The 20083-nt window shown below is 44.1% G+C and overlaps 1 protein-coding gene across 1 annotated transcript; it reads right to left on the minus strand.

The window, feature by feature from the left end:
• Window positions 1-821: 821 nt before the first annotated feature.
• On the minus strand, window positions 822-16619 carry TDRKH (tudor and KH domain containing). Its single transcript, XM_034990098.1, has 14 exons — window positions 16510-16619; window positions 7129-7274; window positions 6274-6380; window positions 5487-5676; window positions 4664-4803; window positions 4239-4563; window positions 3097-3257; window positions 2737-2909; window positions 2447-2511; window positions 2029-2180; window positions 1699-1800; window positions 1329-1425; window positions 1056-1145; window positions 822-875 (listed from the first exon to the last, which is right to left on the minus strand). The coding sequence occupies exons 2-13, from the start codon at window positions 7250-7252 to the stop codon at window positions 1093-1095; spliced, it is 1689 nt and encodes a 562-aa protein (XP_034845989.1). The 5' UTR covers window positions 7253-7274; window positions 16510-16619; the 3' UTR covers window positions 822-875; window positions 1056-1092.
• Between the last annotated feature and the right edge of the window lie 3464 nt (window positions 16620-20083).

Below are 20083 nucleotides of genomic sequence, written 5' to 3' on the forward strand. Positions count from 1 at the left end.
GTTAATTCTGAAGTAACTTTAGGGAAAGGATAGGATCTGTGCATGAGAAGGACACTTGTTTCAAAGATGGGCCATCCCTGTGAAGCATGTGACAAATTCTACCAGGTTTAAGTTTAGAAGATACCCACAGGCCTGCTTCCACCTTGATTCAACCAACATTTAGTTTTAGATAATTTTCTTGAGAACTTTATTCAGCAAAGAATCCCCCAAATGATTCAAACAGCTATGTAAGTTCTCTTTCACTCTATGGATGTCCATACACATATAGATATTACACTAGCACTTTAGAACATTTCCTGAGCTGCTCTCTCCTTGCCTACTTGTATTTTAACCAAAGTTTACAGGGAAATAGCTGGAGCAACTGTTTCAAAAACCTATCTCCAATAACATATCAGCAGTTAAGGCTGGGAGGCAGTGTTCTCTTCCCATTTCCTGAGGCTTTTTAATAGAATTATACTGATTTCTGCCTCTGCCTCCTGACTCAACTGCAGTCTTTGAGTTCGCCAAAGACCTCCTTTAACTAACAGTCACCTGATGAGGTGAGTCAGAAGTCTGCAGAATCATCACTTCCAATGACCAAACCCTGGCTGCTTCCCAGCCTCAAAAAGGACACAGCCTTGCGGAAGCATAGATCAATGCCTGGCAGAAAACAGTGAGCCAGATGTTGAGCAGCCTGGAAGCAAACTCTGGAAGAAGACGGGGTCGGGCAGGTGGAGTGGGGACATGTACTTGTCCCCCTCTACCCCACACTCTTTCTGGTAGTCCAATAGACGGAAAGAAAGCATTTGGTCCACAGCAAGCCAGATCGTGTATGTAACAGAGGAAGGACTGCATAGATCTCTTTATCATAGGTTCCTCTCTCCAGGCACCAAATCCTGCCAAAGACACAAACACGCAGAGACACAAAACGCTTGAACGGGCTCAGCCTGAGAGTGAAGCTGCAGGAACTCAGCTGCAGAGCAGTGTTCAGACAGGCTATGGCAAAGAGCAGAAGGCAAGGCCCCGGTGGTCACCCTTGTTACGTTCCGGTGGCTGCAGAGGAGAGCTGCACTCACGCGGCAAAGCAGGCGGCTGAGGCAGCAGAAGCCAACTTCAGAGTAAGTAGTCATCGTCCAGGTTGTCGTCACCAGATATGGAGGCAGCTTCTGCTTAGCAGGGATGGAGAGCAAGTTAGGCATGGCCACTGAGACTCAAGGACAAATGGGCTTCTTGGTGCTCAGTGATCACTTTGGTTAAGAGCCAAGCTTTCACATCATTCCCGGTTTAGAGAGAATCACTGAAAACCAGTAACTTCTAAAGATGCTCTAGGGAGGAAATGCAGCTTGTACCTGATAAGCTGAGGCAGGACAGGGTATTTGCTATCTCTCCAGGGCTCTTCTTGGTCTCAGCGAGCACGCTGCCGAGCGAGACATCGGTTTCTGTGGCCTGCAGGATGAAGACAAGAGAGAAAGGAAGAACGTAGTGTTGGCTGGTGGGAAAGGAGAGGCCACCCCTATCATTCTGCCCACAGGATCTGGTTAAGGCAGTTGAGTTTGGCCGCCAAGAGGGACACAATGCTTCCCTTTGAGCAACCTGTGGAGCAACTCCTTAGGAACGCCCTCCACAGAATGCCCGCAGGACTAGAAGCCCTCCTATCTCTCTAGGTGCGAGACCTGCCCTGAAGCAGCACCCTGCATGTAGCCACAATGGCTCACTCACCACGTCATGCAACATGTCTGGGACAGCTCTGTTTTCTTCCACATCTTCCGGGAGCTCAACTGCGTATCCTTTACGAACTAATTCTAACCCAATATCAAGTTTCTGAGAAGAAAATGAAAAGGGAATAATGTTCTCTCTGTAGGGATGTGAATACCTGAGGAACTAGGACAGAAGAGTTAGGATACTTCAAAGACATTCCTTTAGTGGGACAGTAAGCAGGATCTTACGAGGTAGGAGTAGTATTAGATAAGGGTTTCTAGGAAAGAAAAAGTGAATGAGACTATAAATATACTGAAGAGACAGTGAGCAATGAGTGGACCCCAGTCGTACCTTCCCACTGCTAGTATCATATAAGTAAATCTTGGGCCAAGTTGAGATCCCAGTCTGGACATAGCTGGAGATCTTGGCCACCAGGGGCTTCCAGTCAGCACAGTGAGTGAGTCTGTCAAACTCATCCAAAGCTTCCTCTTCCCACTGTTCACCTGGTAAAAGATTGCAGGGAGAACCTAAGAAGCGGTCCCTGCTGACGGGGTGAGATTACACCCTGGAGGGAAATTGGAACCACCCCTTTCTACTCTAAAAGGCACCTATGTCTGCCTGCCAGGCTGCTGCTTTCTACCGCTGGGGAGGAAAAGACACCTGAGCCCCCAGAACTCATAAAGTCTGGGAATGTGAGAATTCCTTCCATGTGCCCTATGAAAGTTATTCTACGTGGAGGCAAGGTCAATAGGCCATGTGACCAATTTACCTGAGGGGGCGATCCGTGCCAGACTACACTCTATTGCTTGGAATGGAAGGCTTAGGAAGTCACTCCTAAAGTGAAAGAAACTGAAATTAGAATCCCAGCGCCAGAAGGGTCTCTTATAGTCCTTGTTTCTAGAGATCACCAATTAACCCAGCTGGAGAAGATAATCATCTGCTCTCTGTAAATCGGTTCTTTTCCCAATCCCCCTACATGATGAGTGCCAAGAGCACATCACCAGCTATGGTCAAAGGCTGAGTTAACAACTGGGACTCCACCCTGGCCTCCACACTGACCTGAGTGCCCGGAGGTCCTTCAGTGGGCAATCTCCATTATCTCCAAAGTCAACGAAGTAGAGGTCTAGGTTCCCATTCTCCAAGGTGCCAAGGACCCGAGCTCTATACCAGGAACCATTTGTAGGTAAAGGTGCTGCTACAATGTCTCCCACGTGCACAGTCAAGTCTTCAGGCTGCACATGGGGATGAGGATCAGGATGGGAGGTTAGGATGGGCAGGCTCAAAAACAGATAAGCAGGAAGTACCAGAAGGAAGAACAAACAAGTAGTTGCTTCCCAGGAAAAGAAAAGAACATATCACAGTGAAAAAGAGATAGGCCTCTTTTTCATCAAACCCAGCCCTGTCCCTATGGCAACTCACTAGACTATTCTCATAGTGCTGGGTCATCTCACTGACAAGCTTATCCAGCTGCAGGCTGCGGGAGCCAATGATTTGGATCCAGAAGTGGTTGGGATGTTCAGAGGCAGAGACATAGACTTCCAGGAACTCATCGGCATGGAAACTGAAGTCAGGGCTGGGGACTAAACACAGGGATAAACAAGTTATGCTACAGAATCCTCACCATCTAAGCTGGTGACCATATCAGAATCATCTCTGGTTGAAATGGGGAGACGGTCTCAGAGGTGAGAGATACAAACACCAAGTGGCTATTACCATTTAAAAAATGGCTGGAGGGACAACTGGATGAATCATACAAGAACATCCTGAAGATAGGTCCTAAGTTGAGCTGTGTACCTTTCTATGTAACTGAGCAGTAAGAGTTTACATTCCTAGTCATCTGCCATGTATTCAAATCAGACACCAATTATAACAAAGGTAAATCCTCCATATGCCTGCTGCAGCACGGACCAGTGGAAAGATGTGGGCCTGTTCCAGATCTCATTCTATTACTGACTCATTATGTGACCCTGGACAAGTCTGCGAACCTCTCAGGGGCTCTGGTTTTCCCTGTCCCCATCCCAGAACCTACGCACAGAAGAGAATGCTCACAGTCGTTTCATTCTTAATGGTGATGATTTTTAAAAACAGTAATGAGATAAGCCAAAAAACAAAAAACAAAAACCAAACAAACCAGGCTGAGTATTTTACTTATTTAATAAATCTGTGAAAGAGTATCATGTAAATTCAATTATTGGATATATTCAGACTATTTCCCGTGAACTAGCACATTTTAAGATTTTAAGTAATCTCTACACCTAAGATGGGGCTCAAACCTACAACCCTGAGATCAAGAGTCACATGCTCTACTGACTGAGCCAGCCAGGGGCCCCATGAACTAGCATATTTCTGTATCATTCTCCATCACTAGCTGGTCTGTGTTCAGAAATTATTTATGTTTAGTACTAACTCAAGTAAAATATTACCACACAAAGGGACATCTGTGAAGAGACTTATAAGTGCAATCAAGAAAACAAATTGTTCTTACTGCTTCCTATTTTGGGTTATCTAAGCCAGTATTTCTACCTTCCATATGGCAAATGGGTTCCCACTTTGTTACATACTTTCAAACATGGACATCTCTGGACTGGTCTGGGCTCCAGATTTCTGAAAGCTGTCACCATTAGGTTTCTCCCAAGCACCTTCTGGCCCTACAACAGCCGTGTCACCGCCTCCTTTTCGGGGAGGAGCTCCCGGTGGTGTAGCTGGCTCCAGCTCTGCACCAGTACCAGCGTTTTTCCACAAAGCTGGCTCTCCAGCTCCACCAGACTCTGTCACTTCCTCTCTTCTTACACTGATTGGCTGCTTGCGTGGGACTCTGGTTTCTGCAGAATGAGCAATTCTTTTCCGAAGTTCTTCATCTTCTGAAACTTTCTCCAGTATCAAATGCTGTGGTAAGAGATGAGATCTCTGTGGCCAGATATTTTCACCCAGGATGGAGTAAAGGGTTCTCATTCTTAGACACAACTCAAAGCTATTAGCTACTTGCCTTGGCTGCTGCCACTTCCTTTTGTGTTCCTGAGATTTTTATCAATCTTGATAGTAGCAATGTCCCCTCTGATTCTTTGTCACAGGTAATCTTGGCTCCAGAGGCCTTACAGATAGAACGAATGGTCTCCCCACCTCTCCCTGCATTGAAAAGCACATAAAAACCTGTCCTTCCCTCCTGGTCAAACGTAACTATTAGAAAAATCACTATTTTGTATATGCTGGGAGAGAAGTCAGTTCTCATTTCCAAAGTGAACAAAATTTAAGATATTGAGTAGAAGCAGGAGCTACTGCAATCCTTACTGTAAAAGGGGGACTAGGGACTATCTGCTCTTTCTGCTTAAACTCTTGGTTAGTGTAACTTCATGTCATTTACATTTTTTGATCATTCAGCATACTTTACACCTACACTTCAGAAGAAGATATCCCACACTGTGTGTGAAACACTGGGCCAATGATGGACATTTCTCTACCTCTAAGAGCAGCATAAGGAATGCCCTTGGCGAAGGCATAACAGAAAAGCACTATCTTTAAAGATCTGGGATAACATGAGCAGGTTTAGCTTCCCTTTAAATATCTATTATGAGATAAATACATTTACCTGAGCCCTTCTGGAACCTATTTGTAAGGTTCAGATCACATAACTTCTTGAGGTAATGGGTTTTGCTTTACCACAGGCTGTATAAAAAAGTAAAGCTCTGGTATCAATGTCCCTGTCTTTTTCCCCCCCCTCAGCAAGGTGAAGGGAAGTAGGCCAGAAAAAATCCTTGGGAAGGTGTGAAAGAAGGCAAAGGTGAAGAAAAAAGGAAGCTGTCCAGTGGTACCTATGATCCTGCCCACGGATCTCTGGGGAACTGAGAGCTGCTCAGACACGGGGGTATTCTCTGTCAGGATCTGATGGATGGCTGCTTTGGCCTTGCACACCTGAACAGGAAACCCACTGATAAGCAGCACCCGTTCATCGCCTACATCCTCCGTGTCCACATCAATCCGAGCACCTGTCTGTTTCCGCAACTGCAGAGAAAAGGATACATGGCTGTACGCTCTGGAACAGCTCCCGTTTGGGTCAGCGAGGTACACTCTCAACCTAACCCTGGAGGTAGATGCAACTGGACAGTAATCAGCTAAATCAGGATGTTATAAGCAGTCTTCAATTACCTGTACTTATGAAAGGAGATTAGTGACAAAGCTAACCTCAGATAGCAGTTAATTCAAAACAGTTTCTCTTTGTGTTTTGAACCCTCTTTCCCCCCAATTTTTTTTGGAGAATCAAATATTTTGTTTTGACATTCCAAATGAACAACAGAAGAATTAGGTAGCAACTCAACTTTTACTACCAATTAACGAGAGCTCATTAATTCCATAGTAGAAAAGAATGGTTCAAGCTACACCAAGTTGAGAATCATGCAATCAAAAGTCCCCATTTCAAGCTGAGTCATTCATGCTCTAGGGAGAAGTACTCCTCTCTAGAAGGAAAAGAGCATAGTTAACTAAAAGTTCCTGTATTTTTTCTTTTAAAGACATACATAGTGTGGGATGGGGGCAGAGGAGGAAAGCAAGATTAAGCAGAATCAATCTCTGGGAAAGCCAACTGCTTGCTTGCACACTTACCTGTTTAATATTGGCTCCTTGCCGGCCAATGATGAGCTTCACAGCCTCCTGGGGAACTCGCATCTCTATCTCAATGTCGTCCTCCCCAACAAATGTCAACCGCTCTTCTGCACAGATCATGACTCATCAGATCAGACTTAGATAGCATCCAAGGTACCCCAGCCCTCCCCCGAAGCTAGCTGTCAAAGAGAATGATCCACGAGATAGACGGAGACTCTCAACCATAATGACAAGAAGTAGCATCTGAGTAGGAATGAGAGGGTCCCAGAAGACCAGAACATGGGCATTATCTCTGGGATACTATTAAAGATGCTAAAATGGGGAAAGTATTTGGATCTGCAAGGAGGGGGTGCTGGATTTTGGGCAAACTGGATCTCCCAAGAGAGGACTCCTAGAGAAGAATGAAGGTTAAAATTTGCCCAAGGAGTCCACTGGGCTCAGAACTTCCATTTGTACCTAAATCCTTTCTCTAGGTTCTATTCTCTAGGTCCAGCCTGTGGGGAAACTGGATCCCATGGTTAACCTTCTAACAACCAAACACAAGAAGCATATAAAAAAAGATAAATAAGAGTATAGATGCTGAAAAAAAAAAGAAGAAAAAAGACAAAAAAGAACTCTTGTGGTGCTGCTGTTGAAGGGAACAAATCAAGAGAATTATGAAATGAGTTTATCATTTCATAGGCTCGCTGCACATTAAGAACATAGAAGAAAAAAGAGTTTCAAAGATCCCTCACAGAAAGCCAATTACATCCCAACAGACATACCCAGTCTAGCAAGGAAAATTTTCATTTCAATTTAACAAGGCCAGAGCACATTCTGAACATTTCCATATGCACAGCTGTGGGGTTCACATACCTCTGCTTTCCCTGTATCTGCGGTATAGGATATAGGCAACCGTTGCACTGGCTGGGATCCCGAGGCCCAGTGCTATTTTCTGAATAGTGGACAAACTTGTCCAAGAAGTTCGTTCAGTGGACATTTTCTGTATTCAGACTTACATCCTGAAATAAGTAAATGAGGGAAAAGAAGCAGCTTTCATCCTATACCTTTATGACTGGCAGAGAGGCATGGGAACATATTACAGTATTATTAAAAAGAATACTACTACCAACCTTTCCATATTAAGGGCCTGAGCTGTCTCAAAATCTTTTTTTTTTTTTTTTTTCCCAAAATCTATTTCATGTAAAAGGTCTCAGGGCATTTTTTCAAAGTTGCTAAAGGACATATATAATTAAAGAGAGGCAAACTTCATTCCCTCCCCCCTCCCAAGGAAAACCATACATTGACCACAATTTTAAAAAAATTATTTATTTGACAGAGAGAGTGCGCACAAGCAAGCAGAGGGAGAGGGAGAAGCAGGCTCCCCACTGAGCAGAGAGCCCGACACAGGGCTCGATCCCAGGACCCTGGGATCATGACCTGAGCCGAAGGTAGATGCCTAACCAACTGAGCCACCCAGGCGCCCCATTGATCACAATTTTGTAAGATGAAGGAACAAAAAAATTAAATGAATCAAACATTACAAAAATATACCTTTAGATTTCACATCAGACTACTTAAAATTGCTTATCTGTGCCCTTCCATGCCTCTAGGCCTTTCCAGAAGCTGTTGTCTCTCCAAGGAATGGCTTTCCAGGCCCAGTTTTATTTATTTTTTAAAAAGATTTTATTTATTTATTTGAGAGAGAGAAAGATGGAGCGAGTTCATGAGCAGGGAGAAGGGCAGAGGGAGAAGCAAACTCCCCGCTGAGTGGAGAGCCGGATAAGGGGCTCCACCCCAGGACTCTGGGATCATGACCTGAGCAAAAGGCAGATGCTTAACCAATGGGGCCACCCAGGCGCCCCTTCAGGCCTAGTTTTAGGCTCTGCTCCTTCTACTTCTTTTATTCTTTTATCTCTACTCCTTATTTCTATTTATTCCTCAGCTAACACTGAAAGGAGGTCTGCCCTGCTCCTTCACCAAAACTACAACTTTCCGTATAGTCAACCTAGATGGCACATATAAGCCCTATCTAATGTCACCTCTGCACCTTCTTTATCTTGGTTTCTCCTCTTTCCCTGGAAGTGCCTTTGCAGTTTTGGGCTTGCCTTTCTGTGGCCTCTATCCACTGCTACTGTCACTCTGCTGTCTTAGGGCAATTTCATCCACGCCTGCAGCTTCAACTAATGACTCCAACAACACTGCCCCTGACTGATTCAGAAGCTCATCAAATCTCATTTGGACCACTGGCCTTGTTGCTTTTTGTCTGGCACTGTATCTTCATTTTGCTGCCAAGCTAATTTTTAAGATTTTATTTCTTTGAGAGCAGGAGAGAGTGCAAGCACAGGCAGGCAGAGGGGCAGAGAGGGAGAGGGGAAAACAGACTCACCTCTGAGTGGGGAGCCGGATGCAGGACCCTGGGATCATGAGCTGAGCCAAAGGCAGACACTTAAATGACTGAGCCACCCAGGCGCCCATCCGCAAAGCTAACCTTAACATCATCACTGTATTTCCTTATTCCATAACCTCTCTCACCACGCTCCCAGGCAACTCATACCATCTCTTCTCAAGCCTCTAGCACCTCCTCCATCCTCACTCTCAACTCATGTCTTACTTTCTATGCCACTGAGAAAGTACAGCATTCAGAGAAAATATAAACTAAGCTCCACCACACTTACCCACATACCTCTATCTATGCCCAAATCCCTCCTTTCTCTCCTGTGGCCATGGATGAACGGTCTCTGCTCCTGGCATTGAAGGCTCTCATAAAAGTGTTGCTCTCCTTCCTTCTCATGCATTGTTAATGTTTTCCTCTCTACTGGATCTTTATCTTTCCATCAGCAAACATGCCACTGTTTCTTGTTTCTTAAAGAAAACCCTTTCTTGGGGCGCCTGGGTGGCTCAGTCGTTAAGCGTCTGCCTTTGGCTCAGGTCGTGATCCCAGGGTCCTGGGATCGAGCCCAGCATCGGGCTCCCTGCTCGGTGGGAGGCCTGCTTCTCCCTCTCCCACTCCCCCTGCTTGTGTTCCCTCTCTCGCTGTGCCTCTGTCAAATAAATAAATAAAACCTTAAAAAAAAAAAAAAAGAAAACCCTTTCTTGATTCCACTTACTCCTCCAAATACTTCTCATTTCTTCCGTTCCTTTTACAGGAAAATTCACAAGTGCTAATACTTCTGTGCTCAATTTCTCTTCTTCTTGAATCCACTCCTACTGTTCTTGCCAAGGTCACCAGTGACTTCCAATGGCTAAGTCCAATGGTTAATTCTCCGTCTTCACTCTACCTGCCCTCGCCCCCGTATCTGGCACAACTGGGGACTCCCCCTGCTCTGAGACCCTTTCTTCATTTGGCTTCCACAACGGTACTCTTCTGGTTTTCCTTGCCCGCTTCTAGCTGATCCATTAGTTTCCCTCTCCTGCTTGTAACCTCTAAAGACCACATTGCCCCCAGGGCTCTGTCCTTTCCCCTCTTGTGGGTTATACCTCATTTTCCTTAGTGATCTCACCAAGTTTCATTCATAGCTTGGCTTTAAATCCCACTTGGATGCTGATAACTCCCAAATTCATTGATCCAGTTAGGGCCGTTCTCCTGAACTTCAGGTTTGTATACCCAACGGCCTAGGAGACAACGTCTCCATTGGAGGTCTAATAGGCACCTCAAACTTAACAGGTACAATGCTGAGCTCCTAATCTCACCCCCTGCCTTGTAGTCTTAGCTTACTCAGTGAATGGCAAGTCCATTCTTTTAGTTCCTCAGGTTAAAAATCTTACTCATCCTCTCCCTCAAATAGCACCTTTAGTCTGTCAGCAAATCCTGTTCATTCTACCTTCAAATTATCCAGAATTTGACCACTTTTTACCTCTCTACTGCTAAGATGGTCGTCTTAACAACCATGCTCTAAACCATCATCTCTTGTCTAGATTATTGCAATCAATTATATCCCAGCATTTGCCATTGTCCAGTTTATTCTCAACAGCTGAAGTCAAATAACGTTACTCAGCCACTCAAAACCTCCCAGTGGTTTTCAATCTCACTATGATTATAAGCCAAAGTCATTATATTAACCCGTGAGGTCTTCATTTTGATTGTATCCCCAGTGGAATGTAAACTGCACAGGGCAGGAATTTTTGTTTTGTTCCTCAGTGCACATAGTAGCCAGTTAACAAACATTTGTTGAGACATTTCTGCAAAGAAGACATCCAAATGGCCAACAGACACATGAAAAAGTACTCAACATCACTCGGCATCAGGGAAATCCAAATCAAAACCTCAATGAGATACCACCTCACACCAGTCAGAATGGCTAAAATTAACAAGCCAGGAAATGACAGATGTTGGCGGGGATGCGGAGAAAGGGGAACCCTCCTACACTGTTGGTGGGAATGCAAGCTGGTGCAGCCACTCTGGAAGACAGTATGGAGGTTCCTCAAAAAGTTTAAAATAGAGCTACCCTATGACCCAGCAATTGCACTACTAGGTATTTACCCCCAAAATACAAATGTAGTGATCTGAAGGGGCATGTGCACCCCAATGTTTATAGCAGCAATGTCCACAATAGCCAAACTGTGTAAAGAGCCTAGATGTCCATCAACAAATGAATGGATAAAGATGATGTGGTATATCTATACACAATGGAATATTATGCAGCTATCAAAAAATGAAATCTTGCCATTTGCAACGATGTGGATGGAACTAGAGGGTATTATTATTATTATTATTTCTAAGCGAAATAAGTCAACCAGAGAAACACAAGTATCATATGATCTCACTGATATGAGGAATTTGAGAAACAAGACAGAGGATCATAAGGGAAGGGAGGAAAAAATGAAACAAGACGAAACCAGAGAGGGAGATAAACCATAAGAGACTCTTAATCTCAGGAAACAAACTGAGGGTTGCTGGAGTGGAGGGGGGTGGGAGGGATGGGGTGGCTGGGTGATGGACATTGGGGAGGGTATGTGCTATGGTGAGTGCTGTGAATTGTGTAAGACTGATGAATCACAGACCTGTACCCCTGAAACAAATATATTATATGTTAATAAAAAAAATAAATTCTACTCACAAAACTGAAAGAAAAAAACCATTTGTTGAATGAATAAACTTCAGCAATTCTGCTATGTGAAAACTCATTAGTGGCATGAAAGGTTATTTTTTTATATTTTTTATTTTTTAAGATTTTATTTATTTGACAGAGAGAGACACAGCAAGAGAGGGAACACAAGCAGGGGGAGAAGCAGGCTTCCGGCTGAGCAGGGAGCCTGACGTGGGGCTCAATCCCAGAACCCTGGGACCATGACCCGAGCCGAAGGCAGACACCCAACAACTGAGCCACCCAGGTGCCCCTGAAAGGTTCTTTATAATCTAATCTCTGCCTACCACTTTCACAGCCTTATACTCTAATCCCACTGCTACCAGGGGAACAGGATGTGCTCTCCTGTGTCCCTTCTGTCTTCCTGGTCATACTCCTTAGCCCAGCTATCTCCCTGGCAAAACCCTACTCCTTCCTCACATCTCAGCTCTACTGCTACACTTCTGAGGCCTGTGGGATTTCCCGTGGCTGACTTAGGGTGAGTTTCTCCTTAGCTCCTGCCGCCCTGTGAATGAGACTTCCATGATAGCACTTGTTCACACTGTATGCAACTGTGTATCTGTTATGCCTGTGTCCTCGAGACTGGCTTCAAGCAGGCTAGGTCAATCACATCTATTAAGCACTTCTAGGTGCTAGATGTTATTGTGACACTAAGGATGAAAAAGAGGAAAAGATAAATGTACCGAGTAGCTACTACGCCACCAGGCACTTAACCTCCATTATTTTAGTTGATCTTCCCACAATCGTGTCAGGTAGGAAATGTTAGCCCCAATTTTACAGAGGAATATACCTGCTTAGAGAAGTTACCTCTTACCCAGAGTCTGGGTTATTATTTGGATATTAAAAACCTACAAAGTGACTTTAAAAGCCCCTCCCCCCTTTCTTTTACACAAACTGAGAACAGTAGTTGGTGTCTTTATTTAGGAAATTCAAAATTAATAAACAAACACTAGTGGAAAGCACTGTAGCTGGTAAAAAACTAAAGACAGTGTCTACTTCCAGACAGTACAATCTAGTAGAACAAAACAGTGTGGCTTTTAATGAAATTTACTTTAAAATGAGTGAGGAAATATAATTTATGCTATGATTTGCCTCCAGGTACAAAAATTCAACCCAGATGATTTGCTATCCAAGAAAAAAATGTTTTACCTTTAAAAAAAAACTGGTTCTAGGAAGGCTAAAAACATACTCATTAATATCGGACCTACTCAGGAATAAAACTTTGATTCTAAATGTGCTTTTCCTGAGGAGGAAAGAAAAAAAAAGAAACAGTGTTTTCTCTGAAAGCCTTTCAGGAAGGGTGATGAAGGAAAAGAGGAGACCTAGCACAGATATCTCATTCCAGGGACATCAGTGTGGCTCAGTTGGTTAAGTGTCTGCCTTCAGCTCAGGTCATGATCTCAGAGGGTCCTGGAATTGAGCCCTGAGTCTCCCTCTCCTTCCGCCCTCCTCTCCCCCCCCCCCGTCATGCTCTCTAATAAAGTCTTTTAAAAAAATCTCATTCCTGGGGCACCTGGGTGGCTCAGTCGTTAAGTGTCTGCCTTCGGCTCAGGTCATGATCCCAGGGTCCTGGGATCGAGCCCCGCATCGGGCTCCCTGCTCTGCGGGAAGCCTGCTTCTCCCTCTCCCACTCCCCCTCCCCCTGCTTGTGTTCCCTCTCTTGCTGTGTCTCTCTCTGTCAAAATAAATAAATAAAATCTTTAAAAAAAAAAAATCTCATTCCAAGAAGCAGATAAAAATGTTAAGACTGCAGGTGGATTTCTTACTACATTCAGACAGAGGACCAAATTTTGCATCTGGACTCAAGAGCTTTACTGACCAGTAGAAATGAATAAAGTTCCTTAGAGAACCACCAGAAGTTTGCCTGTTTTTAAAATCTATGTTTTTAGACAATAGTTTTAAACAAATTTCATCCACTCTCTTTCCCACTCATGCCCAAAAGAGAAAAACCTTTTATTACCTGGGTGAGGGACCCTTTGCTAGTGTCTCGTTATTTCAGGCAATTCATTATTCAGTAAGAAGATCCAATATATACAGTATATCACTTCCGGAGATTTAGTATAGACATGGAGAAATGTAGCTGCTTTTTTTTTTTTTCTTTTTTAGTGGGTAGGAAGAAAAGGATTGAGTTTAATGTGGGTTTGAGTTATGGGGTTCCTTTCCTAACTGGATAAAAAAAAATAATCAGCTTCTCTTTTTTCTAGGCTGTAAATAAAACCTTTCACTGCTCTCTGTGCAAGTTTGGGTGGTATCATGTTTGCATATACCAAAGGAAAGGAAACAAGCTCTGTTTCATAAAGATTTTTGCTTAAGGTCTTGAATTTTTGAACCTCAAACCGCTCTTTTCTTATATATATATATTTTTAAAAGATTTTATTTATTTATTTGACAGAGAGAAAGACAGTGAGAGAGGGAACACAAGCAGGGGCAGTGGGAGAGGGAGAAGCAGGCTTCCCGCCGAGCAGGGAGCCCGATGCGGGGCTCGATCCCAGGACCCTGGGATCATGACCTGAGCCGAAGGCAGACGCTCAACGACTGAGCCACCCAGGCGCCCCCGCTCTTTTCTTATATTAAGAGATGGTTTATTCTGGGTATCTAGAAAAGAGTTCACTTCTTTTATCTAGTGGTTACTTCATATATTTTCTTATGTGGTCTCTAAAGTGCAAAGCTCATCTTCACTATTATAGTGCCTCATTTAAATAGTGCTAGCTCTTTGTTATGGGCTGAGCATGCTGGGGACACAAGTAGGAATGAGAATTCTTGCCCTGAAATACAGTCTAGGAGGAAAGATAAAACACCAAATTACAACACACTAATTACAGGCAATGAAAAGACAATATGAATTCTTGGTTAAAGCAACAGCTGGGGGTGCCTGGGTGGCTCAGTTGGTTAGGCGTCTGCCTTCGGCTCAGGTCCTGATCCCAGGGTCCTGGGATTGAGCCCCGAATTGGGCCTCCCTACTCAGCGGAGATGAGGGGGGGACTGCTTCTCCCTCTCCCTCTGCGTTCCCTCTACTTGTGCGCTTGCTTTGTCAAATAAATAAAATCTTTAAAAAAAAAAGGCAACAGCTGGGGGGAGCTAGAACTTAAAAGATTTTTTTAGATGGCACAGAGTTGAAAACTACCTCATTAAAATACAAATCATTTTTCTTCATCCAAACCAATAAATATTGAGTAGCCAATGTGTGGTTGGCCCTGGGGGATATAATAGTCCAGACAGACTTGGTAGCTGCCTTCATGAGGCTTCCTGTCGGCAGGGAAGGTCTTATCTTGACCGGCAAAATTGCCTGTAGGTGTTAAAGCTTTTGGGAAACAAATCTAGGCCTGTGAACAAGAGTGGTAACTTAATCCGCACTCTAATGCTGCCTTTTAACACCACCTTCTGGCCACAATTCATGCCTAAGAAACTACAGAATTTTAGAATTGGGAGGACCAAAGAAATGATCGGATTCCACTAATAATGTTCCAACTGGGGAACTCGAAGCCCGGGGAAATAAAGGTTTTTCCCTAAGGTTACACAGCTAATTAGTTATTTCCATACAATGCCGTATACAATGTGGTTTGAAGACCAGTCACAAAGGCACCTCTTTAAGGAGACTCAAAAAACTAATAGCATTTTCACCCCAGTTCAGAAACCATCAAGATCAAGGCAAAAAAATATCTGATATTCCTCCGGCTCTGCTGCCAATTCCCCCCTCCCCAGTCCCAACTTTCCATGCTTGGTTAGGTTTCATCACTATGGGCTTCCATAGTACTCCAAACATCCCTTCACAACACATGCGTTACTTGTAATTCTTGGCTGGGTCCGTAGTGAGAATGAATGGAAGGTAGCGAGTGTGGGGTAGGGAGACCAATTCAGAGGCTAGTTCAGGTGCCAATGATGGAGATGGAAGAGGAGAGTTTTACTAGGTAGAATACACACAAGATCTAACAACTGGTTCACGGAAAGGTTCAAGAGTGAGCCAAAGAGCTGGCTACCAGGGTCCTCATTTGAGCACCTGGTGGATGGTGTTTGAGACATAATATGATTTGGTGGTGGAAGGAATGTGGTGGGAAGATGAATGTCCATGACGAGGATGAATTTATTAGGTGACGTCTACTTGAATCGAGAGCTAAATTTCACTTAGCTCCTTTTCACATATTACAAATGAAGTTTGCGTTGAGTTAGCTTATGTCTCAAAGAATGAATATCTACTTGATTAATCAAGTATGATTTTGCTATAATATACATTTTATATAGTTTCTCTTTCAAAATAAGTGGGAAATAATATGATGGCAACAGTGATATAACTGTATAGTACTGAATGCCAATTTGTGTTTGATTTTATTACTTCAAATTGAATGTGAAAAGGAGGTTGGAATTTAAATAGGGGAAGCTGAGTAAAGAGGAGACATTGGATCATTTTAAGGTGAGAGATGCAGATAATGGTTTTCAGTAAAAGCCAATTTTGAAATTTCTTGACATTTATATAAAACAGTTGCTGACTATTTGATATGTGTAAATAAGGCTTACTTTTTGTTATTTCAAAGACATCGTTAGGAGTCAAATCATTGTAAGCTCCATGGGGCAAGGATCTCTCATTCCCTTATCTCCAAATAACCAGAACCTACAAAGTAGCTAAAACATGGTGACAGGCCTGTTGAATTTAAGCAGCTCGTTCAATTTTCTCATCCTTGCCACATTTATTTTTAACCAATGAGTGAAGAAAGCCAAACCATTTCAAATGGAGAGTAGAGTAAAAATGTAGCTTTGACACGGGAGTCTTCAGTCAAAACCCGTGGGGGATAACTGCATTAGTAAGGAGGAAAACTGGGAAAACAAAAACCCCAATTTATTATTGTGCCGACTGTAAATAGTCATCCTATTAGAATAATTAAAGAAAAAGCTGGAGAAAATAAAAGGCAAACTGATAAACTGATGGCGGTTCTCAGTCTCAATAAAGATCACTCGAGGAGTCCAAAGTAGCTTGGGGCCAACACTCTGGCACCGGGTCCGTTGTGGGACCAGAGCATGTCCTCCGGATTCGGTTGGTAGCCCGGGGTTCGGCTGCCCATTCCCTCCAGACGCCTCCCTTCTCTCAGCGCCACATTCCCGCCTGCTTGTTGCCTGGGGCACCCCCGGCCCGGCCACTCACACTCCCCAAGCCTCCGCGCCCGGTCCCCGCCTTTACCGCTCCTCGAGTCAGCCGTCGCGCGCTCCGCCTCGCACCTCGCCCCAGCGGCCGTCGCCTCCTCCCTCTCGCACCGCAACTCGAGCCCCGCCTGCCTCGCTTCAGCGGCCTCTTCCCCGCCCCCCCAGCCCGCCTGCACCAATCAACGCCCGGCTCGCAGTCTGACCAATCGCCCGCCCCGCCACAACCTATCCTTCCGCGGGCTGCCCCTGAGCGACGGGTCTGCTGCGTGCTGATACCCAATTACCCGGATGGAATTCAAAGCCGGCCACCAAGTCAGCCAATAGGAGCCAGGGAGATCAGACGTTGTTAATTGAGACTGCACCTGCTGAGAATTAAACAGCCAATTAGAGGCTTCACGGAGTCCTCCCAGCCCACCTCTAGTCCAATTACCGAGGAAGCTTCCACCTCCTCTCTGGGGGATAATCCGCGCTCCTGAGTCTGGGACCGAGGTGCGAGGGCGTGGAGTCACTCATGCGTGTCACCGTTAGCAAAAAATTAGTGCCTTTGTACAAAGCCAGTGCCACCCGACACCCCAGTTACCGTGGGGAAAGCAGCCTTGAGATGGGCGATGCTCCGCCGCTTGTTTCCTCTGTGATCTTTTGCCTTGATTGGTTCTAATACTGTGGCAGGGACTCAGGAGGCATGGAAAACATTTGTTTTTGTTTTGAAAACCTGAAACAGCTTGGCAGAGGTGGAGAGGTTGAGGGGAAGGAGCTGCTCGGAGGAGTGAACAGACGATGAAGACGGATACGGCAGCAGGAGAGATGGAGAGGAACCCGAGTTTGAGCGCGTGGTGGTAAGGGAGCTACGGGTAGTGCGGGCGTCAGGGGCTCGCCCTTCCCTAGGGATCGAGGGGAACGGGTTGGGCGACCGGCGCAAAGGCACAAGCCAGGGGGCCGTTTCTGTGGAGGGCGGTGAAGGGGGTGGGCTTTCCCAGGCGGCGGTTTCCTTCGGAAGAGGGCATTCCAGCTGCCGTCCGGGACCCTGGACCGTTAAGGACGGTTGGGCCCTGCTCCCGCCGCTGAGCGGCGGGGAGCCTCGCGAGCCGGACCCCGCCCCGCCCGCCCCGCATCCAGGCTCAGCCGGGGACGCGGGGTTGGGCGCTCCTGGTAACATGGAGGTCTCTTGCACTATCTTCTGTCACTCTGGCTGGCTCACGATAAGCACTCAGTGGATGTTGAAGGAACGCCCGATTCTATCTTTGGTCATCTAGGGCGATGCCTTTGGGCCTCAGGTTGTCGTTTTGTATTAATTTTTAAAATGTACATTTTGAATAAGTAATACATACACATTCTACAAAATTCATAGGCATAAAATGTTATTACAGTGAATAAAGTCTCTCTTCCCTCAAGAGGCAACCAGTTTTACCACGTTCTTGTAAATTTTTTTCACAAGATATTCTATAGTAAACATGCACATTGTATGTATTGATATATATATTCTTTACTCAGTCGATAACTTGTTATCCGTACTGTTTTTGCAATTTCCTTTTATATAGCCGAGATAGTTTACCATAGCAGCACATGTACCTGCTTCATAGTAAGTTTCACAGTAAGACTGAGGGATGTATTAAGATATATTTAACCAGTCCTTTCACATTATATTGATACCCAAGTATATTTCATCTGGCTCTTGTTTATCTGTATAATAAATCCTTAGGGCTGCCAATACTAGGTCAAAGAGGTGTGTGCGTTGTTTTTCATTTGGATAGATACAATTTTGCAAATTCCCAAAGACTTTTCTCATTTTCATTCCCTCAGAGATGTTTGAAAAAAATGTGGTAAAGATAGTATGTATTGCCAAATTGCCTTCCACAGAAGCTTTAAATTCTCTCCCATCAGCAGTGTATGAAAAGGACCTGTTTGATAACATACTTATGCTTTCTGATTTTTGACAATCTCCTAGTGTAAATGGTATCTTATTGTAATTTTAATTTCCATTTCTTTTTTTCTTTAAAGATTTATTTTAGAGTGTGAGAGAGCGAGAGAGAGAGAGAGCAAGGAGGGAGGGACAGAAGGAGAGAGAGAAAATCTCAAGCAGACGCCACGCTGAGCGCAGAGCCCCAGTGGGGTTCGATCTCAGGACTCTGAGATCATGATCTACGCTGAAATCAAGAGTAGGACACTCAACCGACTGAGCCACCCAGGAGCCCCTAATTTCCATTTAAGTCAGGTTGAGCATCTTTTAATATGTTTAAGTGGCAGTTGTATTTTTTTTTGTAAATTGTTCATATTCTTTGTTCATATTTATATTGGTTATTAGGTCTTAATATTTGCTCTTTGTTCATATATAAGTTAAAAATAGTTTTCGCTTTTCTCAGTTTGTACTATGTCTTTTTACTTTGCTTATGGTGGTATTTTTGCTATGCAAATATTTTTATTTTTATGTATTTGAATTTGTCACCATTTTTAATTTTTATTTATTTATTTTTTAAAGATTTTATTTATTTGACAGAGAGATAGCAGGAGCAGGAACACAAGCAGGGGGAGTGGGAGAGGGAGAAGCAGGCTTCCCGCTGAGCAGGGAGCCCGATGTGGGACTCGATCCCAGGACGCTGGGATCATGACCTGAGCCGAAGGCAGACGCTTAACGACTGAGCCACCCAGGCGCCCTCATTTATTTATTTTTATTTTTATTTTTATTTTTTTATTTATTTTATTTTTTTAAAGATTTTATTTATTTGACAGAGAGAGACACAGCGAGAGAGGGAACACAAGCAGGGGGAGTGGGAGAGAGAGAGGCAGGCTTCCCGCAGAGCGGGGAGCCCGATGTGGGGCTCGATCCCAGGACCTTGAGATCATGACCCGAGCTGAAGGCAGACGCTTAACGACTGAGCCACCCAGGCGACCCTATGCATTGATGTCTTTTCAATTCTAGTACCATACTGGTTTTTAAAATTGATGTACCTTATGTGTTTTCTCATCAAAAATTTAAAAGTTGATATATAATATACATATAGAAAAGTGCACAGATGAAAAGAATACATCTTGATGAATTTTCAAAAATGTAACACATTTGTGTAACCAACACCAGATCAAGAAACAGAACCTTACCACCGTGCCCAAAGCCACCCTTGTGTTCCTTCTCAGTCACTACTCCCTTCAAGGGTAAACCGCTCTTCTGACTTCTAATAGCACAAACTAGTTTTGCCTCTTTTCGTTTTTTCTATAAAGAAATCACACAGTATGTACTACTTTGTGTCTGGATTTTTTTGTTTGACATTATTTTTGTGAGATTCAGCCATATTGTTGTGTGTAGTTTTAGTCCATTCATTCTCATTACTGTGTAGTATATTGTAAGAACATACCCCAAGGTACTTTTTGATTGTGCTGTTAATTTTATTTTGATTGGAACCACATTGTTAGATTACCCAAGGGAGAATTGTATTTGTGATACAGAATCTTCCTATATACACATCTAAGCCATTGGTGTTCCATCAGAAGTATTTTAAAGTTTTTGTCATACAGACTTTACATATTTCTCGTTAAGATTATTCCTCAGTATTTGAGTGCCTTGATTGCAATAGCCACTTTTACTTTTAAAAATGTAGATGAGTAGTTCAGACCTAAGG

Source organism: Mirounga leonina, unplaced genomic scaffold (assembly GCF_011800145.1).
Source record: "Mirounga leonina isolate KUSES-001 unplaced genomic scaffold, KU_Mleo_1.0 Mir_493, whole genome shotgun sequence".
In the NCBI taxonomy this organism is placed as follows: Eukaryota; Metazoa; Chordata; class Mammalia; order Carnivora; family Phocidae; genus Mirounga; species Mirounga leonina.

Coding starts and splice junctions, on each gene's coding strand:
- TDRKH (XM_034990098.1), bottom strand. CDS start 7,252: ATGTCCACTGAACGAACTTCTTGGACAAGTTTGTCCACTATTCAGAAA. Junction 6,381..7,128: donor CAGATACAGGGAAAGCAGAG/GTATGTGAACCC, acceptor TGATCTGTGCAG/AAGAGCGGTTGACATTTGTT. Junction 2,512..2,736: donor AAGGACCTCCGGGCACTCAG/GTCAGTGTGGAG, acceptor CTTTCACTTTAG/GAGTGACTTCCTAAGCCTTC.